General features: G+C 49.0%; 8 protein-coding genes across 8 annotated transcripts; 3 read left to right on the top strand and 5 right to left on the bottom strand.

Moving 5' to 3' along the window:
- Positions 1–817: 817 nt before the first annotated feature.
- On the top strand, positions 818–2024 carry N7519_005134 (putative extracellular protein; the record flags this gene model as incomplete). The annotated part of the gene is made up of 2 exons (XM_057291910.1): positions 818–1315; positions 1341–2024. 2 exons carry the CDS (start codon positions 818–820, stop codon positions 2022–2024), a joined length of 1182 nt encoding a protein of 393 aa, XP_057146721.1.
- Positions 2025–2930: 906 nt separating this feature from the next.
- Positions 2931–3767, top strand: N7519_005133 (uncharacterized protein; the record flags this gene model as incomplete). Its single annotated transcript, XM_057291909.1, has 1 exon — positions 2931–3767. The coding sequence occupies one exon, from the start codon at positions 2931–2933 to the stop codon at positions 3765–3767; it is 837 nt and encodes a 278-aa protein (XP_057146720.1).
- A 209-nt stretch (positions 3768–3976) lies between these two features.
- On the bottom strand, positions 3977–4183 carry N7519_005132 (uncharacterized protein; the record flags this gene model as incomplete). The annotated part of the gene is made up of 1 exon (XM_057291908.1): positions 3977–4183. One exon carries the CDS (start codon positions 4181–4183, stop codon positions 3977–3979), a length of 207 nt encoding a protein of 68 aa, XP_057146719.1.
- Positions 4184–10738: 6555 nt separating this feature from the next.
- Positions 10739–11597, bottom strand: N7519_005131 (uncharacterized protein; the record flags this gene model as incomplete). The annotated part of the gene is made up of 2 exons (XM_057291907.1): positions 10739–11078; positions 11152–11597. The coding sequence occupies 2 exons, from the start codon at positions 11595–11597 to the stop codon at positions 10739–10741; spliced, it is 786 nt and encodes a 261-aa protein (XP_057146718.1).
- Positions 11598–13178: 1581 nt separating this feature from the next.
- On the bottom strand, positions 13179–13708 carry N7519_005130 (CENP-S family protein; the record flags this gene model as incomplete). The annotated part of the gene is made up of 4 exons (XM_057291906.1): positions 13179–13302; positions 13406–13439; positions 13502–13625; positions 13676–13708. 4 exons carry the CDS (start codon positions 13706–13708, stop codon positions 13179–13181), a joined length of 315 nt encoding a protein of 104 aa, XP_057146717.1.
- Positions 13709–14060: 352 nt separating this feature from the next.
- On the top strand, positions 14061–14630 carry N7519_005129 (uncharacterized protein; the record flags this gene model as incomplete). The annotated part of the gene is made up of 1 exon (XM_057291905.1): positions 14061–14630. The coding sequence occupies one exon, from the start codon at positions 14061–14063 to the stop codon at positions 14628–14630; it is 570 nt and encodes a 189-aa protein (XP_057146716.1).
- A 369-nt stretch (positions 14631–14999) lies between these two features.
- Positions 15000–18634, bottom strand: N7519_005128 (DDB1/RSE1 family protein; the record flags this gene model as incomplete). Its single annotated transcript, XM_057291904.1, is given in 5 exon segments — positions 15000–15302; positions 15366–15812; positions 15862–17817; positions 17832–18447; positions 18540–18634. The coding sequence occupies 5 exon segments, from the start codon at positions 18632–18634 to the stop codon at positions 15000–15002; spliced, it is 3417 nt and encodes a 1138-aa protein (XP_057146715.1).
- A 447-nt stretch (positions 18635–19081) lies between these two features.
- cprA (NADPH--hemoprotein reductase cprA) lies at positions 19082–21347 on the bottom strand (the record flags this gene model as incomplete). Its single annotated transcript, XM_057291903.1, has 2 exons — positions 19082–19496; positions 19557–21347. The coding sequence occupies 2 exons, from the start codon at positions 21345–21347 to the stop codon at positions 19200–19202; spliced, it is 2088 nt and encodes a 695-aa protein (XP_057146714.1). The 3' UTR covers positions 19082–19199.
- Positions 21348–23167: the final 1820 nt, after the last annotated feature.

Genomic DNA, 23167 nt, shown 5'->3' with positions numbered 1-23167 from the left:
TCTTGTGCCTAACGTGCGACTTGATTACCGGACAAAAATTGGCGTTTATAAATAAGTGTGACGCGTCCTTTTTCGCCTTCCTGGCAGTATGTCAAGATTCCTGAACAGAACTTAGCTCGCGGAGATTTACACAGGTTGGAATGAAGGAAGACATGGTGCTGTCTTCTCACATTTGGTCACTCGGCGTCCGTTATGTTTATAATCCTATTGTTCCACGAGTTGTTGCCACTAAACAGCGGAGTTTGTTCTGCTGGCGATCTACAGAGTAGGTATTTAGACAATACAAGGTCGAGGGGAGATCCGCGTGGCTTTCCTAATACTCGTATCGGGATTGAACCTGGACACGTTGATTCTGTTAATATTAATTGTTTTTCCTTGACTTCTTATGCGAAGATACTGCGAGAATAAGCGTATATGGTGGCGAGTGCTCCGGTTTGTGCACATTCTTTACGTTGCGAGGGCCATAATTAAGCCATAAGCCAACGGGAAAAGGCCGCAACATGATGGTATCTGCCATTCCTCCGCGAAGTTATGCGGAATGTTATGGATCGCTGGCTATGTATTTATACTAATCGTTGTCGACAACCCGGATTTTCTTCCCTTCTCCCAATCTTCTATACTGTGTGATAATTGACCTTGGTGGCTAAGAAGTGTTTAGTATCATTTCAAGAGATCAAAAGTCTACACACAAAACATTCCAAGGCGCTGTAAGTAAAGCACTGGCAATTGCTTCTTTCTTTCCTGGGGCATTCGTTCGATATTGCCATTATCAGACAGCTTTGAGACTAATACACGGCATAGAAACTCTTCAATCACAATGAAGGGCACATTGATCCTCTCTGGCCTTCTGGCCACCACTGTCTCGGCTCACATTCAGATGAGCAAACCATACCCTATCCGCAGTCCCCTCAACAAGGACGCCAAGGGCCAGAAGGATTATTCTTACACTAATCCTCTCTCCACCTCGGGTAGCGACTACCCATGCAAAGGATACGCCGATGATGACTTTGAGGCCGTGGCTACATGGCAACCAGGCTCCTCCCAAGAGATACAGCTGGAAGGAAGTGCCGTCCACGGTGGCGGCTCATGTCAGCTCGCCCTAACTTATGACAAGGGGAAGACCTTCAAGGTCATTCAGTCGATGGAGGGTGACTGCCCTATTGATAAGAAATACGAATTTGAGGTCCCCTCGGACGCACCAAGTGGCGATGCTCTATTTGCTTGGACCTGGTTTAACAAGGTCGGCAACCGCGAGATGTACATGAACTGTGCTATGATCACCATTGGTGGCTCCGGAAACCGTGAGGCCAAGGAGGCCCCCCAAGCCGATGCTTGATGAGAAGAACACCAAGAAGGAACACAACAACAACAACAAGTCGAACAACCAGACACCTAACAACAAGCCCAATAGCCACACCACAAACGCCAAGAGCAGCTTCGACAGCCTCCCTGACCTATTCCTTGCCAACGTCGACCAGGCTGGCAAGTGTGTGACCATCGAGGGCGAGCCCGTTCACTTCCCCAAGCCCGGACCCAAGCTCATCGGCAAGGCTGAGGGCCCTGGCTACAAGTGCTCCGAACATGCTCCCTTCCTCGACGGCGACTCCAACTCTAAGTCCACAAGCACATCGTCTAAGTCTGAGACCAAGTCCGAGGCAAAGCCCACCACCACCGGCACATCGTCTAGCACCTCGAAGTCTGAGACGAAGCCCACCACCGAGTCCGAGAAGAAGTCCTCCGCCACCAGCACTTCCTCCTCCACTGCTACCAAGGAGGCGTCCAAAATTGCCAAGGTCTTCGGCACGCCCTCCGCCGCCGCTGACTCCCGTGTGTTCTCCACCGAGGCCTCTACCAACAACCAGTTTGTTAACTACGTCGGTCAATGGTCTTGCCACTCTGGGGATATCATCTGCTCACCTGATGGCTTGAGCTTTGCCATGTGCACTCACGGTAAGCCCATCTTCATGGGCCCCGTCGCTGCCGGGACTATTTGCCGCTGGGGTGTTATCACTGCTCGCCATTAAGGGCATTCAGTTTTCTAATTTCATTTCTCTTGCCGATTGTTTTCCTTTTTTTCCCTTTTCTTTTTGGATACATCCCGGTGGATGTTTCAATTTTACCAGTTCACAGACTGACCAGTCGAGTGAAATGCTCGCCAGTTTCGGTTTTCGGACTTTGAGTTGGTGTTTCTTTTCAGCCCGGTTCTGGGCGCTGTGTATTGTTTCTCTTATCTTTTACCCACGACCTGTTAAGCGATGAGTTAGTTGATGTCCCTGTATTGACGGTATTGTCATGCCAAAGTACCTAATGATTCTGCTTCTTAATTCAATTTTTTTTTGAAAATTCGGCTATGCCATAAATTTCGTTCTCGTAGTCATCCCCTGGGAATTATTTAGTCTCTCATAAAGTACATGCGCGTCAAACATTCAACTTCCAAAAATACATACAAATCGCAATGTCGAATAGCGATTTCAGTCTCCGTCATGGATAATGCCTTCTTTGGTGGGATACTGCTCGAACGCTTCAGGGATACTTTCGTTGTATGCTTTCTCGTAGCACCATTACTATAAATAATAATAGAACCTTTTGATTGAATCTCTATAGTGTTACATATAATTAGGCCTTCTTCAATAAAAGATAATCCCTATTTTTCCAATTCATATCCAGGATTCAGTTTAGTATTGAACAAATGGAACATGACTTATATTACAACTAGAATACATATATGAGGACCTGACGCCGAAAATGACCACTTTTGGGGCCGAAACGGCCGTCTTTCCACCCGTAACTTTGGAGAGCCGGCCCTTCACCGCCCACCGTCCAGTACCACCTAGCGCTGTTAGTCATCATTTTCCAGCTGTGATATTGCCGCCTATTCAACACTAGGAAGCTCGAGTCAAAGCTCCGGATAGAACTACGCGGCTCATCCCATGGCTTTCTCACTACTACTTACGGCGGTTGAACCGTACGTTGATATCCCATTCAACGTATGGCTTACCATCATCCTCATCTTCACCTATGGGTGTGCTCTTCGAAAACCGGGCTTGCTTTTGCTCGTCGTCCTTGGGGTCAGCGCGACTATCTTCGTATTTAACACAACGGCTACTCTCGGCGAAATGACCAAAACCATGTGTTTGCTTCCCTTCGGCCTCGGCTCGGTCCTAACGTTCCTGGTTGCGGATCGGTCTTTGCAGGCGAGATTTCTACCCGCCTTTACGACCTATGTTAATTTTGCGGTGTACGCAAACATTGGCATGATGGTCGGGACTCCTACAGGCGGCACCCTTCGGGGAATATGCAGCAAGATCACTTGCGTTGCCCTCTTCGTTTGGATCATCCAAAAAGGACACCGCGTTGGATGGAAGACAGTCATAGTTCACGATAACTTGTTCGTCTTCACTGCCGTCAGCAAATCGTGGATATTTGCGCACGCATGCTATCGATTCGTTCTCTTGACATTGCCGTGCTTTGGGTCTGGACGCCGGCATCGCCTTCTAGAGTTGTACTCTCTCACTTTAACGTTCGCCCTGTCATCGACTTCAAAACTTCCATTCGAATATTTGTTTGGAATGGCCGATACATTGGTTGTTCCAGCGATTGCAGGATGGTCGGCAATTGCAACAACGTTCAATTTAATACCGCGCGATACGGTAAGCGACGATGTACTCTCGAGTCGTATCGGGACTGGCGCAGATGCATTTCTGAGCGCGGTGTTACTGGCTGTTGCCGCTTTTGCTTGTTTTAAGATAGCTAGCGCGCCGCGATGAGGTTCGTGAGGATGATGGACTCATCTATTGATGAATTTGTACAATTTGCTATAGTTTGACACTTTCTCAGATGGGGCCATTTAGTTAGATTAGCTGTGCATGACAAAGTGGATTGCTGGGTCAGTTTGTGCGTATGGTTGGTCTTTCGTTGATTCTTGCCAGTTTGTGCAAAGAAAGTGTGAGAGGAATGCTCTTTTTGAAACTTGGCCCTACTTCCTCGCAACGGCGATGTAGCCTCTGACCACACCTGTTCCGCACCACCAATCGAACATGCTCGCCGCGTACTGAAAGTGGCCAATTGACAAGCCATGCTGTTCCACTTCACGTTCCGTTTTCTTCAAGGATCCGGCCAACTGCCCGAACACGTTTTCTGAAAAGTCGCGGACCTCAATGCTTTCTCGTGCGTAGCCGGCCATGACAAGCCATGCCGGTACTCTTGAATTGTGACCCAATTCGCGATCTGGCTAAGGGAAGTCATAGATTTGAGGTTAATGCATTGCCCACGGACGGATTCTCTAAGCTTCTTAACGACAAGAAGAGCCCTACACGTTCCAGCACGGGGGAAATGATTGAAAATCTCGAGTCTCAGCTCCTCGATCTTTGCCCTGTGCTGCTTTCTTGTGGTAATAACCGAGCTAGGCACCAAGACCTACCTCGAAATGATTCCGAAACTTCGAGACTGGTGGGGGTCAGTTAAGCATCCAAAGGCGTTAGCCGATAAAGCACGCGTAACTTGCGAAATAAAAGGTCTTGAATACGTGGAGACTGGTGAGATATCGAGCATACGTTCTAACGGACATTAATTTACACTATTGCACAGGTAATATCCTAGAGGACCATGAAATCCAAGTCAGCGAACCTCCAACAAACTCTTCGAAACGCTCGCTTTTACTGTATGGCGATGAGATACTAATGCTCCAAGTCAGCCTCCTCCCAAGCGAGCCATCATAGCGAGCCATCAACCTTAACACCAGTCATCTTGTCAATTTCCTTTTGACCTACGAAAGTCTGAGCAACCGACAAACCGTCGTGAGCTTGTTGCAACGGTACGAACCAAGCTGCCCGATTCTGAGTGTGAGCAAGGCAGAATCTCTTTTCGTCTCTATGATCTGTCGTTGTTCGGCACATATTCGTCGCAAAAGATACCAAGCCTTCAGCTAGATCAGGTGCACCGAGCGATCGGCGATCCAAGGTTAACGTAAATCATCTGCTCTAACATGTATTCCTCTTTAGGATCAAGTCGCAACTCTCAATGTATGTAAGAAGCCCCGAGCCCTCTCAATTCCGCTATGAACCAGGGTTTGAAAGCCTTCCAGATCACTATGCAATCCGCCGCATTACTAGAGAAAGAAGTGAGCGATTTACGCGCTAAGAACGAGAAGAAAAAGCAAAAGCGAGCTAGATCTAAAAGGCATATCCCTACCGAAGAAGACCTCTTAGTTTAAGAAGTATCTGCATTAATTATGCAGCCGGAGGAAGCAATTGAAGCACCGCCCCCCAAGGCTGGGTTGGGTTCTGGGCCGGAACCTTCGGCCCAAAATGGGTTATGCGGCAGTCAAAGAGGCAGTGCATCCGGTTGAAGGCCAATACAAAGTTGTTGGTAGGGGCGGAAGAAACAGAAATGGGGGATGAGTGCAGCATAGAGTGCTTGAAGGGAAAGAGGAAGGGAAAGAGGCGGAAAGAGCGAGATCGTTTGTTTATGCTGGAGGAACCTTATTGAAAGGGAGGTTATGTGACGGCGTATTGGAGCGCTAAATCTAAAAAACTAACCAGATGCAGTAATTCACGCCTGGGCAGGTCCGCCGTTTACATACCAATCTCTAACCCTTGAGCTACTTCACTTGAGAAAAATCGATGTTATTTATGCTATGTGTGCCCAATTTGCGTGGCATATGAATACGGAAGGTGCTTGATTTCTGAATCTACTCAAGTGGTGATCTGTTAGAATAGTTTGTACATAATTTCCACAAATGGAGAATTTTCATTGGTTAGGACGCACAAAGGAGGTGCATTCTATACATACATGTATGTATGTATGCATACTACTTCACATTTCAATCATACGGTGCCAGTACCGTTATGGTATTGCTGCAAATGAGCGAATCTCCTAGGCGAGTGCTCAGAACCATGGCAGGACACCTTACACATAGCATTTATCATGGCTGGAATAAGTAACTTTCCCTTTTGCTTGCGATATTGTTAATGGTAGTGGATTGCTTTATGTCTCGTTGCTCAACTTGTAATGTATTTCTTAAGACCTAAGGATCCCAGGAAGTTGTCAGACAGTGTTGTTCAGCTCCCTGCACTCCAGGGGCAATCAACATGAGCTATCAGTTCTCTAGGTGAAAGCACTATGTTTTGACTTCAAGTACAGCATACAGATTTCTAATGCCACAGCCCCACCCAAGCCCTAGTGTGAGCGCTAACACTAACAGCCATAGGCAGAGGCATCCATTGTTCGAACCACATTATATGCTCCATTATTGAGCTCAGGATATGTCAAAAAAGAGCACAGACAACCCACGGGAGTTGTTGTCTCCAGAAGACGCGAATTGTTATTCCGTGTCTTGTGGTCACATCGCTGAGCTGTTTGCCAAGCTGCTCGTTAACCCAGGGATAAGATCAAAGTTATCTTGCTTTGCAATACTCTACTCAGTGCTGGGTATTATTTTAGATCGCTTGCCTACGAGGTATTTAGAGACTACAAAGACTAGAGGCGATGGAGGGTTCTATAGGTGTACTTGATGAGGTTGAGTGTACTTGATGAGGTTGAGTTGGAATGTCGTCTAGTTACCCGTCCCAAGAGGGGGCTTGCAATTGGGCGTGGGTGTAGCCTGCGATATCAACATCACGCGTGCTGCAGTAGGGAAGCTTGGCATCAGTACAAGGGGTAGTTGCATACTTCAGGGCCTTTTGCCCAGCTTACCAAGTATTCATCCAGCACATATAGACTTATGAAAGGTGATTACGAAGTTGAGACCTGTTCCAAAGGAGGCAAATACTAAAGATGTGAGATCGAAAGGTAGCAGCTAAACCGCCCCCGCGGCTTGTCCCGGCTTCCGGGGGCGACCGGCCCGATGAGGCCGATAGAGATAGCCGGCGATACCCGGAGACGGCCCCAGTTTGTTTACTTCTCTCTTCTCTATCCTCTTCTCTAGTCTTTGACATCTCGCAAATTCTACTCATCCCACTGCTTTCATCGAATTATTACGATAGGATGCATCTTCCAATCAAAATTCCTATCATCCTACCATTTTACCATCATCTTTACGGCATCCTTCCGGTGAAGGCTGAAGGTTTTGACCCGAATTACCCAGTCGAGTAAGAGCAAAAGTCCATGGCTCGGGTAAATCCCAACTTGTAAGTGCAGTGTCATCTATTACCAGACTCTTGTGTTTACAAATGTTTTAATACTAATCAAGACAATATGCACCAAACAGGCGATCTCGTGCAATACAGCAGGACGGCTTGCTGCGCGACATACTGCAAGTTCTTGCAGGTCAAGGTCTGCGACATATCTACATGTCGACATAGATCAACAACTTCCCAGAAAGGTGATTGAAATCACGGACTTGTGGCCCGACCTACATCGTCAGCGAGTCTATGTGAAGCTTCGCAATGGAAACACCACCATCGATCTTTGAACCGAACGATGCAACATCAAAAAGACGAAGGATTATACTTTCTTGAAACAACCAACAATGGTTTTCCCTGGATGCTACTATGATGGCTGTCGACTCGCTGTCAAACAAAGATTAGGGCTCTGCGGCCTTGCCCATCAACGAGCTCCTTTGAGGACAAACGACAAAAAGACAATTTCCCGTCCGTTTCGGAACGCTTGACCACCTCCGGACTGCGATTCATGCCGACTTTGAACCCATGGCCTCAGGTGTGGGGGAGAGACTTCCAGGCCGATGAATACACCGGTCAGCGTATAGCAAAGAACCATATTCGGTGTCTTCAACTTTCTGCGGTCATATGGCAAGCAATCTTTCTTCGCCAATGACCATCCCACAATCATCGGACATGCAATGTACTACAGGCGATTTGGGAGGAAACAAACCGTGATGTGGTGACCCTGGCTGTCTTCTCTCATCTCGCTTCTAGCCCTGAGTTCTCAGGGCAAATTCTGAAGTCTTGGGGCGTAAGAGTCTGCTACCAAGGCTATGTTGAGGTATCCGGAGGCCGAGGAATGGTTCTATGGTCTTGCTATGCCAAGATATAGGTGCTTACCTTGTCTTCTATCGCTTCTGTGAGGAATTCTGGGAGCAATCAATCTGGAGACCTTGTGCCATGGGGTCTGCCCGGAGCAGAGCAGACTATGTACTGCATACCCTTTTGGGAGAAATCAGAAGTGATGCGGTGCGTCGCGCTGTCTTGTTTTATCTCGCCTCTGAATCTGGGTTCTGAGAACCAACCATCCGGAAGATATCGGTGCTTCCCTTGTCTTCTATCGCTTCTGTGAGGAATCCTGGGAGCAATCAATCGGGAGGCCTTGTGCCTATAGGGTCTCCCGGAGCAGAGCAGACCATATACTGCCTACGCTTATGGAAGGAAATCGGTCGTGATGCGGTGCGGCTGCTTGCCTTGTCTAGTCTCGCTTCTAGAGTTCTGACAACCAACCATTCGGAAGATATGGTGCTTGCCTTTCCTTCTGTCTCTTCCCAAGTGCCGAAGAATCAACTATCCAGAAGGTACGGTGCTTACTTTGTCTTCTATCGCTTCTGTGAGGACTTCTGCGAACAATCAATCGGGAGACCTTGTGCCCATAGGGTCTGCCCGGAGCAGAGCAAACCATATACTTCCCACGCTTATGGAAGGAAATCAATCGTGATGCGGTGCGTCTGCTTGCCTTGTCTAGTCTCGCTTCTAGAGTTCTGACAAACAACCATCGGGATGATATGGTGCTTGTTCTTCTGTCTCTTCCCAAGTGCCGAAGAATCAACTATCCAGAAGGTATGGTGCTTACTTTGTCTTCTATTGTTTCTGTGCCGAATGGCGGGATCAATCAGGCGACCTTGCGCTATGGGGTTTGCTCGGAGCCTTGATGACAGACTACGTACTGCACACGCTATTGAGAGGAAATCAATCGTGATGCGGTGCGTTGGCCTTCCTTGTCTAGTCTCGCTTCTAGAGTTCTGACAACTAATCATCCAAGATATGGCGTCTGCCCTTTCTTCTGTCTCTCCCCAAGTGCTGAAGATCAACCATCCGGAGGATATGGTGCTTGTATTCTCTTTTCTTTCTTCTCAGATGCCGGGAACAATCGGGGTCCCTGTGCCATGGGGTCTGCTTGTTGCAACCCTGGAGGCGTAGCTCTCCTGGTCATAAAGAGTTCTTATGGTCAACTTTTGTGATCTTGGCTCTAGAAGTGTCCGCTTTCACCACGACACTAGTACAAGACTTCTGAGTGGCATCCTACTGATCTTGTGTTCTCCTCCTGCATACCTATCTCCTGGTGGGGTGTTTTGGGAGCAAGTAGGCGACCTTGTGCCGTGGGGTCTGATCTGAGACCCTAAGAAGTCACGCCTCATGATGCGGAGAAAGAGTTCCGCGGACAAAATTTGGAATCCTGGGTTCCTTTTCTTATGCCAGAAGAGCTTAACAGCGGGTCTATCAACCCCATCCGGGGGGTGTGTGCTATTTGTCAGACAACTAGCTGATTGAGTGGCACAAAATGTGTGATCCTGGGTCTCTCTTCTTGTGACTGAAGAGCCTAGCAACGGGTCTATCAACCCCATCCGGGGGCGTGTGCTATTCGTCAAGACGACTAGCTGGTTGATTGGCACAAAATGTGCGATCCTGGGTTCTTCTTCTTGCGACAGAAGAGCCTAGCAACGGGTCTATCAACCCCATCCGGGGGGCAAGCTTGGACGCGTCACAAAATATCGGCGTCTTTCTTGGGGTCGTGGGTTCTGAGCACGTAGGACTACTTTCTATACCCGTGCTGATACGTGGGGTATGGAAATCTATGAAGAGGAAATGCTCCCATGTCCGGTCAAATTTCCCTGTGGACGAGGCTTTCCAAGGGAACTTGTTACGTGCCATGTCGCATTTAGATCGATCCTAGCACCGAGTTATGAGGAGTGCCTACTTTCTATACCTGTGCTGAGACGTGGGGTATGGCAATATATGGAGAGGAAACGCTCCCATGTCCGGTCAAATTTCCCTGTGGACGAGGCTTTCCAAGGGAACTTGTTGCGTGCCATGTCGCATTTAGATCGATCCCAGCACCGAGTTATGAGGCCTGTGGTGGCCTTGCGACTGCAGATTCTACTCGGTGTCTTTAGTGACGTTCTCCGGTTTTGCGTTGAGCATTTTATCTTATTCTGTTGAACTTAATTTATGTACATTATACAGGAAAAACATACGGATTTTCTCCTCATCTCTTTAATATGTTTCTAAGGTCTGATGGGAAGCCCATGAGAAGGTACCCGGCTGCTCGGATAACCTATCTCATGGGTCCATTGATATTATCGTCCGAACGGGGTAAACTGTAACGCGGGGGAGATATACATTGGCTGGCGTACGAGTGCCAAGCATAACATGGATGTAACCCGTGCCTCGTAAAGGACAATCAGTTAATTTATTCGCCACATGATCGAATCCGGTACGTTGCCATATATTGACGCATGCGGAAAATGAGGCTGAAAGCCATTGTTGCATTACGCCGAGGAACACGAAACTCAAAAATCTAGTCCTTCCGAGATTCCTGGATGTAGAAACATATTCATAAAGCAGTATTGTATTGATTAATATTAAATGGTGACCAGCTAGTCCCAAAGACCCAGTAAGCTCGCCAGATATCCTCCATCATTTTGTACAACCCAATCTAATCACAAACATAGCAGTGGTATCGTGGCTCTCAAATTAACACAAAAGGGGCATAGAATCATCAACCAGTGCAGGGAGCACAACTTCACTCAGATAAAAAAATTACTCGGAAACCGCAAGTATCCTACACCAGCAACCTAGATGTTGCCAGTGTACGCCGAGTTACCGTAGCCATAGCTACCGGGAGCCGGGGCAGCAGCCGGGGTATTAGTGGTGTTCTTGTTTTTGCCCCAAGAGCCGAACCATCCCTTCTCGGTCTTGGGCTCGCCGCCCATCTCGACCTCGTAGGGGGTTGGATGGCCGGGCAGGGCATCGGCACCGCCGACAGGGGCTTCGGGGTTATTCTTGTTGCGGCGCCAGAAGGCCTTGCGGCTACCGTGGGTGTAACCGTTGGTTGGGGAGGGACCGAAACGCTTCTCGCGCTTGTGGTGGCGGGCGAGAAGGATTTGGAAGAGGATGGAGGTCAAGTAGAAGAAGCTGGGGGGTAAATTAGCATCACCATATCTATATGTAGATAAGAATGAAGATTGGTAATCTAGGATCAACTCACATTCCAATAATCGCCACTGCGAAGACAACCTTTTCGAGTTTGCAGGCCATGCCGAATTTCAGGCCCTTGGAAGCAGTGTCGTCGTTGGCGTTGCCAGTGCCCATTGGTGTGTCGACTGTTCCAGTGCATTGGGAAACGCCCTTGCGGGTCAGGATGGCGATGGCGACCATCGCGCCCACAAAACACACGTCCAGGGCAACGCCCAGGAATGCAAAGAAGGCCACACCGCCCAGACAGCAGGTGAAGATGACTCCGAGAAGACTGTAGGCGGTTGCTGCGCCTGCTAAGCCTTCGACTGCCTTAATCCATGTCTCGATGGTTTGGTTGTTCCTGGATAAGACAGCCAGGAAGTACGAGAAAATGCCGAGAATGACGGCAGCATCAAGGAACTGCAGAACACGCAGTCCGAGGTTGAAAAACCGGAGGACTACCCCACCGGCTCCCATATTGTGTTGGATGGATGAAAATGGTGAATATTTGGGGGTACAAAGGTGACAGTAACGAGGTCCAAGGGGGAATATATGAAAGGAACTCAGGCAACAGGATTTGAGCGAGTTATAAGGGACCGGAATAATTTGACGATCAGTGGATGGCGGCACGCACGTCGATCCTGGGAGAAGAGCTCTTAGCTTAATGGCTGGTCATCTGCGCCACACTCTAAATGACCCCAGAAGACCCGCTCGGTGATGTCAGCCCTGGAATTCCATGGGTTGACGGGTTACAGGGTTTCCACCTTGCCGTCTCCGGTTAGAAAAATTTGCCACTGTACCGTGGATACATGGATGTTGCATGTGAAGAAAAAAATAGAATTACCTATTTAGGTAATAGCGTCCCAGCCACACTGCCAAGACAATCTCAACGCATCTTTCTACTACGGCGTATGACCCTTACACTTTACGGGGTATACTATTCATAGATCGTTCAGCATAATAATCTAGGATATCATAAGGTTGCTGCCTACTTCTGTGTATCCTAGCCTACATATTATCTACTGTCTTCCTTGGAATCCACTGATGTGAGGAGTTTATCGAGCTTTCCAGCTGAAAATAAAGTTAGAAAGAGCTACAATAAACTGGGACTAGCGTGGCTTGGGATACTATTAACTATTTTAATATCCTTCCATGTGTCACGCGACTTCCATTTACCGCTACTGGTATCATCTTTCACGAACACCGGCTGCTTCCCAGCGCCTTCAAGTTACCTATGTAGCTTTGGTGTCATTGGTCCTTACGTGTGGCTGTGCTGTTCTGCTACACATCGCTTATTGTTAAGTATGGCGCCTGGAGTCCATTGTACGAACCCGCCACGTTGAAAATGACGTCTGCACCCACCCGTTCAACTGGTCCGGGTCTTCTGTGCCACGTCCACTTGCCGTGTACAAACATTTCAAACATACGAGGCACAATGGGTAATATGTGATATTAAAACTGGGTCTGCCGCGTATGAAATGGTATATCATTATCTTGGTGAGGTGCGGTCTCGCAGGATGAGAGAAATTGAAACAAAAAGAATCTGCCCAGATCCTAGGCTGTGATCCGGCATAACTTCGGGCTAGCGCGTATTACCTAGATAATTCCGAGTACATGGTGCTGCTGCCCGGACGAAGGACAGCTTTAGCCACGAGTACATTTGTGCTCCCGATCTGGATAAAGAGCCAGGTGTCGACGCGGACCGGACAAGGGGGCCCTTGGTGACAAGGTATATCGCATCAATGGAGGCTGTAGAGTGGCATTACTGCGGCAGTACAGGCTCAAGAGCCTGTTGATACCCATTGCCTAAAAAGCTGTACAAATCGAGCAAGCTTCTTGGATAAACGTCAGAAATATGATCGTTAATGCAGGACGCTGGCCTCATCGATGTCCATGGAGGCTTTTAACAATGAACCCTATTAGGATCTCATGTTTTGACTCACATTTTACTTCATTTGGGAATCCGCTATTAAAAGCGATACAATCCTCGGCAGTAGCCTGTGAGATGAATGGGTAGGGAGGATGTCTTCTTATGGGAAGCGGCTAACAGCCAACCGTTCAGGAGTCTTCCTGGCGTTGTTTTTCTTGTTCAACGAAAGCACGGAGAATCGAATCCAGTCCCTCATTGCGGCGAGCGAGTAACATCACATCGGAGATATTGACGGTAGATCTCCCTGCGTGTCTAGATGAGAAGATGGAGTTAGAACATTTCTTGTTAGAGGTACTATCCCACGGGAAGAACAGTGACAATCTCCTACTCATTTGCAGCAATAATGCCTACTTACTTCGCAAAGGATTCGAGATCCTGACTGATCGTCTCTGCGCATAGTTAGCTACAAGGAATAAAAGTCAGGAACTTGACATAAAACAATGGAACATACCTATCTGAGCCCAAACCATCTCTGTCAATGCACCGATGAACTGCGGAGTGGCATTGACGCCTAGCTTGATAGTCTCCTCATCCACGATCTTGCCAATGGATAACCACAGCGCGGATTTCAAGCGCTAAAAAAAAGAGTTAGCCAGGTACATGACAAGATCGTAGTGACATTGACCTCTTCCAAACTGGCCTCTTCAGTCTGCGCCATGGTGATGAGAGATAACGCAAGACAACAAGCCAAGCGCGTCCCCATATAAAACCAGCGATATCTGATTGGCCGACGACGCGTCCGCGGAATAACGGCTAATCCGGCACGCAGACCACGCTAACCCCAAACAGGCATCTCTCGTTGCGGGAGCCGCGGAATATCAAAGAAGCGCAAAGCAATCGCAGATCCTGTCAATTAATCCCTCAATTCTTATTTCACAAAATTCCCTAACTCGGCATTCATCTACCTCTGGCTGTCCTCTTCTACAACATCCCATCCATTCCGCGGGTAGCCACTGAGCTCCCACCTCTCCCTCCAAACCCTGAAGCCAAAAAAATATCAATCATCCACCATGTCCACTCCCCAGGAAGATCTGAGCGAAAAGGCCGCAGCCGCAGCCAATGATTTCTTCGGCCAACTCTACTCCGTCTTCGAGCTAGCCATAACCCGCTTCTTCAAGAACGGCTACGCCTCCATCGCCCAGATGAGCGGCAAGCGCTGGACCAAAGTCATCGGCAGCGTGGTCTTCTACATAATCATCCGGCCGTACATCGAGAAGTTGTTTAAGTGGATGCATGACCGCGACCGTCGCAAGGAGAAGGAGAAGCGCGATAAGGAGAGGGCGCAGTTCGGGAAAGTCAAGGTGTCGCCGAATACGCTGCGTGGTGGTGGGGACGGGAAAGGGAAGGTCCTTGGTGAAGTCGATAACACTGAGGACGAGCTTGAGGATGAGGAGGATCTTATGGCTGCTGCTAGTGGTGTTCCTGAGTGGAATGATATGGCCCGCAAGCGTCAGAAGAATTACATTAAGCGTGTGAAGAAGGATCAGCGCGCTGAGGACCTGAGTCGGGATCAGATTATGGAATTGTTGGATTGGAGTGAGGAGGAGGAGGTTGATGTGAAGGTGAAGAAGGACCTTTGAGATTTGAGTCTTGGGTCTTGGGTTGTTGTGTTGTGCATTGCATGGTCGATGGGGGTTTTGCTTCTTGTATTTTTTATTAGTAGATTCCAATTTAATAGGACCCCATAGCCCCTCTGTCTTCTAAGTGAATTCTCTGGACTACTCGTAGCATCCGCTATTAAGAAATTTCGACCTTACACAGTAGCGTATACTTGAAGACTCATAAATCTACTAATTGCACCTAAAACATGCATCCAATCCAGTCATATCCGAGCCAGGACTTCTATCCTGGGCCCTTCTAAAACCAGCCATCGCCACATCTTATCCGTATTCATGAACATTTCGTAACACGTCGCCAATGCCCTGAAGAACTATGTCCCTCGCAAAAAATCAGTGAAGCCTCCGCAAGGCCTCAATCATTCTCTTAACCTCCACGACATCTGATGAGCCAATCTCCTGCACAATCTCCTCTTGCATGCTTGGTGAGCAGTTCAAAAACTGCTCAATAAGCTCACCATCCACGAACCGATACGGGGCCTCAGCGCTGCGCACCATAGTTCTGAAGCTTCGGAACTTGTCGAATGACAAGTTGCCCAATGAGTTGATTTTGGTCGATAGAGAGGCTTGCAGCGTCATGAGGAAATCTTGATGTTCGGGATTGATAACAGCGAAGAGGAAGATGGAGCCCTCGACCTTTAAGTAGGTTAGTAAATGGGCCTTTATTGCTGGTCAGTCCAGTGAGCTGGGTGAACTTACTGTTGCCATAAACGCCCGCGGCGTCACCATAACGCTGGAAAGCTGTGGAATATTAACTGGTCGGATACGATTGACCATCTCCCCTAGTGAAATTTCGCTAGTAGGCATTAGTCTGTGCTTGTCCTGCGCGGTGACTCCGTTCATATTCCGCGAGAGAACGATAAGGTTTCCTTCAGCGTCGCTCTGGAGGAACGTCTCGTCTCCAACGCAGGCAATTGCTGTACTCCAAACGGTCTGATAGTGACGACCGACTTCGGTCAGCTTCGCAGGTTCCCCGGCATGACCCGGTGTATACCTGACAAGGCAAAGGCTCTTCATGAGATCTGCCACTGCGATTAGGTTGTCGACGACTATTACGTCGACTGGTGCGGTGGAGGTCCGGTATGCAGCGAGCTTTTCGAGCTTCATCGGTCCAACGTTATTGATTTTGACTCTATACACAACGACCTGAGTATTGTCAGTACAGTGTTCGCATATACAGTCGATTAGTACTCACAGTCTTGACAAGTGCCGCAACAACACAATCGCCCATCATAGCAAGAGCCCTACAGGCGCCCATAACAGGTAGCTCCGCGACTTGGCTCAGCTTACGGCCGTGGTCGACTTCTAGAATAAGGATCCGCCCGCGGATCGACTCCTCTTGCTCTTCGTCTGCGAATGCCGTACCGACAACAAATCGGTCCTTCAAGATCTCTTTTCCATTTTCATCTTTCCCTGCCGGCAGCTCAGCGCGAACAACACTCTCCACCAGTTCGTCAGGTCCCAGTTCTAACGCATCAAGGCGCCGGAACATGATCTCATCAGCAAGGACAAAGTGGCTCTTGACAACCTCTGCGCCATTCACGAGCTTGCGATCAATCGTGCCAATTCCAAATGCCTTCTCGGAAGGAGAGTATGCAACGCGTCGAACAGTAGAGCCCATTGGTAACGTTTGAATTTGCGTTGTGCGCTCTTTGTCAACCAGCGCGATCTTCAGCTCTTTCTCGGTTGCCACAGCGATGGAATCTGGGAATGCCTCTGCGTTCAAATGACATACCCGTGATGCGCCCTCGGAGTTCACTGCAGAGTAGATGATCCGGCCTTCGGAGCCGTAGATCAGGCTGGGGTTCTCGCACGTAGCGAAGACGTTGTATAGGCCATCACCCTTGGGGAGTTTCTTGAATATGGGTTGCTCGGAACCAAGGATCAGTTTGTTCATCTCACTTAGCGAGTAGTCTTGTGGGTTTAGTGAGAATGTAATGACGCAGCCATCGGCCATGGAAATGAAGAGAGTAGGCTGGCTGTCTGCGAGCACTTCAGCTACAAGAACTGACCGAGGGAAGCTCTCCCCAGTAGGACCTAGGGATTTCGTTTGAAGAACAGCAACGTCCTTAATAGCCATGATTGAAACTTTGGCTGATTGGGGGAACCCTGCGATGAAAACCCCCGTTGGTGATGATGGGACAGTCAGGCCAGAGATTTGCTGGTCGGCACCGAGATCCTTCTGCGTGATGATCTGGACATTGTCTCCGATATCAAAAGATGCCACAATTTGGCCGCTGATAACGAGAACCAGATGGTCCTCGTTGGCCGACGCGGCAGTAATCAGCTTCTGGTCCTGAGGTGCCCATTCAAATGTCACCATTCCGCTTTCTAGATCAGCCACCAGCACTCGTTGTTCTGTGACCTGAAGGATGCGATCACCCTGGAGCCTTGTGACGAGAAGAGTACATTCTGTGAGTGAAAGCCCCAGGAAGTTATCCAACTCTTCAACTTCACCGTCAGTGCTAAACTGGAACACACGCGTTTCGTCAACAAATGTAACAATAAGCGTATCCAGAAAGTCGTCTTTGCTTCGAGTTTGCAGTCCCCAGAGATCACTGATGTGCTCCATTTCCCCCAACACACCTAACTCTTCCATGCCAACACCACTACGCACACTTCGCAGCGTCCCGTCGTCAAAGGCACCAGAACCAGTCACAATTCGAGCCTGTCCGGATGAGAACTCATGTGTTTGGCTCTCACTTGTACGGTTTCCAAGATCCATAATAGTGAAGTCGAGGATTGGTGCGATGTTAGACAATGTCTGGATGACCTCAAACGAGCTTCCATCCAGCCGGAGAACCTGTGAGTCGCCGTGATGCGATCCAACAAACAGCATGCCTCCGCCGAGATAGACCAACACGGATGCACGAGACGTCTTGCCGAGATACTCGAGCTTCCAGTCATCGATTTCACCCAAGTTGTTCAGAATGAAAGACAGGAAGAATAGCCTCCCATAGTCATCAGCCAACAGCCACCGCTGACTATCGACTTTCTCCCAGGCCACGAAGACCGTCGCCTCATCAAGATTCCGCGTAATCACATCATTGGCATTATCGTCGATATACTTAATCGAAGTCTCCCCAAGCACAATTAACCCGCCCAACGGAGCGGGAATAGGGATAAGATGCGATGACCCAAGATCAAGTTCCTGTCCGAATTCACCCCCTCCAACTTCTGCACCTCCTTGAAAGTAGCATCTGCCAAAGTCCCCGCAGTGCCTGGCGTGAAATCCAACTCGCGGATTCGAAGCCGTACCTTCTGCTGATTATCTTCGTAGAGCAATGCCAGCCAGGGGTTAGATTCCGAATGCAAGAATGCCGAGGATCGAACGAAAAGCTCATCAATGCGGGATGTAGTCGGTTTATCGAGTTCTCCCACCTGCAGCGGCAGGTCAGCCTGTGGCCCTCCCATCGACATCCGACCTCTTTTCTTCGTCGGTTGCACGATCGGCACAACAACTATCACGCCCTCGTATACTTCGAGCGTCATGAACCGTCCCGTGGGATCGATCAGACATCGCGGTGCGCACTGGGACTCCCGAGACGAGGGCTCGGCAATGTCGACGCAGCTGCGCGCTGTTTTGATCTGGTTTGATTCGCGGTCCCATGCTATTGTAAAATAATTGTACTGGTCTGTGCCGATGAAGAGGTGGTCGGTTGGGGAATTTGTTGGTGCGGGCAGGCGCGCGAGCATAGTGACCCGCGCATTCAGAGCACGAGTCCCAGTCAGGACGATTCCATCCGGTGTAAGAGTGTAGAACTCAAGACGACTGGCTTTACTGCGGGTTCGAGGGAGGGTTAGCTATTGTGCTTGTCGTCATCGGGTGGAAGGTCGCTTGGGTTCGGTGCTTTGCGGGAGGATGGGACTCACGCTGCGACTAGGCACTCTTCGTCCGGAGAAAAAAAGTTGAGCTTCACCGCATGGCGGATACTGCTTGCCCGATGAATGGGCACGACATAAGCCATCGTAATTCAGCAACCCGCAGTATCTGACAGCGCGGAGCTGGTTGGGTTCGAGGTTCGGCGCACCAGTCTGCGGGAATGGGATATCTCAGGGAGTAGGATGTACAGGGGATTGAGATGGCGAATGTCGGTGCAGCTGAAATTATGGATTGCACATATCTCTCAATCAACTCTGTGGAGGCAGGGATTTGCTCGGTCGGTGTGTGGGGAGATGGGAGAAGTCGAGGTTCCCGTGCAGATGACGTCTAAAGTCCGCGCTTACAACCGAAAGCATCCAAACGGCGTTGATACTTCCAATTAAATAGATACATAGGTACATACAAACATAATAATTTGAAAGAAGAAAAAAAAAATTAGATTCCTTTTTAAATCACAAGTCTAAAGCCATACCCCGCCCAGGCAGCAGTCCGTAGCTAACAAGCCCAAGATCCTCAACAAGAGGCCAATGCTAGAGAAACATGCAGCGGGAATCAAACAAGAGGCGTATCATATCGAACAAAATGATAATATATAGGCACGATCATCTAAGCGTGGTGCAAGTGCAAAGAAGTGTTCATCAATCATGAAATCATGACCAGACGTCCTCCTGGTAGCTGCCGCTGCTACGCATGTGCTTGACCATCTCCTCACCCTTCTCGGCGGGCAAACCCCGTTGCTGGGCAATGATGTGACCAAGAACCAGGTTGACCTCACGGGCCATGTTGGCAGCATCACCGCAGACGTAGAAGTTGGCCTTTTGCTTGAGAAGGTCGCTGACGAGCTCGGCGTTCTCCTTCAGACGGTGCTGGACGTAAACCTTCTCGGATCCCTCGCGGGAGAAGGCAGTGATAATCTTCAGGGAGTCACCCATTTGATCTTGGAAGGTCTGAAGAAGTCATGTCAGTGTCAAGGTTCGGATTCCAAGTGCAAGGGGTTGTGTACATACCTTGAATTCATCCTTGTAAATGAAGTCCTCGTCGCTCTTACGGCATCCAAAGAACAAAAGGGTTGTGCCAACCTTCTCTCCCTTAGCAGCAAGAGCAGCACGTTCTTGGATGAAACCACGGAAGGGCGCGACACCAGTACCAGGGCCCACCATGATGATAGGCTTAGATGGGTCGGACGGCAGCTTGAAGTTAGAGTGACGAACGTGGACAGGCACGTGGATACCATCGTACTTGTTGCGAGGACCGTTGATTGAGTAAGTCAGGCCGTGAGGATCGGGGGACGGGTCGCCGTTCTGTTTCTGCTTAAGAGCCAAGAGGTAGTTGGTGGTGACACCCTTGACCACGTGCGAGGCACCCGGCAGACGGACAGACTCAACGACAGCGGTGATGCTGATCTTATCCTTTTGAACCAGAGATGACGAAGAGATGGAGTAGTACCGGGGCTGAAGCTTGTTGAGACCCTCAATAAGCAGGGAGAAAGGAACAGCAGTGAAAGGCTTAGAAGTAATGCTCTGAAGCGCCTGAGCAATGGTGAAGCACTGGTTGGTGATCTTCTCGTGGAAGTAATCCTTGTCGTTACCCAAACGGACAATCTCGGCTTTGCTCTCCTCATCGGGAGCGAAAGCAGCAAGGCTGGAGACAAATTGACGTGAGACGGGAGCACACACTTCCATGTAGTAGCGGACAGCGGCATCATAAGTGGTCGGGGTTGGAATAGGGACCTTAGCCGTGACATCGATACCCTTGATGTTGATCACCGAGTGGCGCTTCTCCTCAAGACCAAAGACTCCAAGGAAGCGATCGACCTCGGCGCCGGCGTTCGTGGGCCAAATAGCGATGTGATCACCAGTCTGGTAGCTGAGGTTGCTACCAGCGATGCTGATCTCCATGTGCAGACAGTTACGGTCCTTGACAGTGAACAGTTCCGAGGATTCGACAATCGGGGCAATGTAGGGGTTGTGCGCAGAGAAGGGGCCCTTGGGTTGACCCTCACGGTGGGAGGCAGTGGGCTCACCCAGATAGACGGACTCCTCCTCGGGGGTTTTCTCATCATCCTCGTCAACGGAGAACACGGCCTCGTAGACAGCTTCACGTTCCTGGAGGTTCATAGCGTCCGACAGAGCAGCCCACATGGGCTCCTTCCAAGCCAGGAAATCCTCTTCCATGGTTCCGGCGCCATCGTCGCCCTCGCCAGCAGTTCCAATGCGCTGCGCACCAAGTTTGGTCAGGGCGGCATCGACCTGACGGACCATGGCGTTGTAGTGCTCGTAAGTGTTGTTACCCAGACCGAATGTGACATACTTCAACGAAGACAGAGGCTTGTCTTCAGCGGAGGCGCCGCTCTCGAAGGCGACATCCTCGCCGGTGAAGAATTGGTAGAACTCCACGGCGTTGTCGGTGGGTTCACCCTCGCCGTAGGTGGCCAGCACAAAGAATGCAACCTTGTCCTCGGGGAATTTGTCCAGGTTCTCGTAGTCATAGTCCTCAATGTCGGCGACCATAGTCTTCAGTCCGAAGCGCTGGGAGCCTTCCTTGGCGAGTCGAGATGCGTAATCCTCTGCAGTACCAGTCTGGGAGCCATAGAAAATGACACAGTTCTTGTTTGTCTCCTCCATCTTCTCCACGATGTCACGGGTTTTGCCGGTCTTAGCGGCTCCATTCAGGGTGGCGGCCGAGGATGCATATGGGTCTTTGGGGACGGCCCAGTAGCTACCCTTGGTGAAGTAGGCAACGCTACCCACCAAAAGGGCGACCAAGACGACCAGGTCGAGAGTATCCAGTTGCGCCATTATGGTACGTGGTGCGTATCTTGCGGGGAACAGGGGAGTTTGTTGTGGCGCGAATTCCCGCCGAGAGGGGGAGAATTTGTTGGACGTATTCCAAGGCCGGGAGAACAAACACAAGTAGACAAAGAAAGGTAGATCTTTGGTGAATAGGCCCCCCCGACAGAGAGCCGTAAATGAGAGTGTATGTTGTACAGGATAGAGAGAAGAAGAAGAGAAGCCAACAGGTGGTCTGATCCACCAGTCCTGGGCTCCCGGGCTTTCGGTGGATCTTCACGGGCAAATCTCACCGCTGTCTACTTACGTTCAATTCTTGTAAACTCCGATGAAGTACATGTAAAAAGTACCGGGAGCCTTTTAGGAAATAGGAATAATTTATATAAAGAAAATAAGAAAATAAGAAAGACTCTCAGACCACCCAAGACCTAGTTTTATATATTATATATTGTGGGGGAGGGCAATGGCCGAGGGCAAGTCGGAACCAAGATCGGCCCCAACAAGCCTACACAATATTATTCTCCACGGCAGTTTTCCCAAATGTGTCAGAGACATTCCCCGGGGGTCGAATTGGGAAGAAAAGGCGGAGCTCGGGTAACAGAGGAAAACGGCAAGGCTGCTCGGGAGATCACAGGCCTATCAGGTCGGTGTCTTGGTGTGCGGAATGATTTCCGCACTCCTCTTTCTCTTCAATCTATATTGTACCTATCTAGGTAAAGACTTAGTGATAGTTCAACGTGGTGAATTGCCTTTCTGGGCTCGGATCCCGGCTTTTCCATCCTTAACATGTGGGGAAGATCGCCTAACATATATAGTACCGGTACAATCGAAGTATGGAGTATCAATCTACTCAAACTCTTTAACTCTTAAGGCAATTATGATATTGCCTTTGAGCCTCGGCATGTGCTTCTTCTTTGTATGTTGTATATTATTGTAGGCCCCTGATAAATACTCCGTAGCAAGAAGTATATATAGTTCAGACAATATCTATGGTATAGGCTCCGAGCATAACATCAAATACTTTCGACACCTTCAAAAGATGATATTTTAAGGATTTATTACTCTAAACACTTCAATTGTGCTATGGGGTGAATGGTGTGCCTGGCTTGATATCTCACAGGTTATATATATATTGCGTGGATCCAATATAGGGCCGAACATGCACTTCTCCAGAAATAGAGCTATATATCAAGGCAGATATACCCAATGACATGCAGGTAGTACTCCCGTATATGTGCTCCGTACTCCGTACATGTAGAAGGTTTATAACTTTCTCTCCACCCGTTCTCTAAAATAGACGTTTGTTTCAAGTTCAGCCTTGGAAGTTCCCAAACAGTTTCATTCACTATTATGGAGTACCCCGCTCGGCATTTGAAACCGTTCGATTCCCCTGAGATCCTTGTTCCTTCGTCAAACCTGCAGTTCATCTATGAGAAACATATGATATATAATATTAGAGGAAATGCTATGGGACCATACTACTCCGTACTTTGCTCTAGATACATCCCAATTCTTACCAATTAAAATATATATAGAAAACGAGTGAAAAAGGGGTTACCAAAAGTCCAGTTAATAGAGTGAGGCTCTGTGGGGAGAATGAGCCAAGGTTAAGCAGCCTTGGAGTGCCCAACGGGAAGGGAATCAGATGAATACATGATGCATAATATAAGACATAAAGAAACAAGACTAGGAGACTATACGGAGTAGAGAGTTTCAAATAGTTTCTTAAAAATTTGAAATAACTAAATATAAATACATATCCATCGAATATGAGGCTTAATAATAATCCCCAGACGTACCCGTGCGCCCGATAAAAACATCCAGGTCTC

The sequence above is a fragment of the Penicillium mononematosum genome (assembly GCF_028829835.1).
Source record: "Penicillium mononematosum strain IBT 11891 chromosome Unknown utg000003l:1.0-8172316.0:1.0-8177699.0, whole genome shotgun sequence".
NCBI classification, from domain to species: Eukaryota; Fungi; Ascomycota; class Eurotiomycetes; order Eurotiales; family Aspergillaceae; genus Penicillium; species Penicillium mononematosum.
The sequence above is the reverse complement of the archived record's forward strand: the minus strand, read 5'-3'. Positions and strand labels throughout refer to the sequence as shown.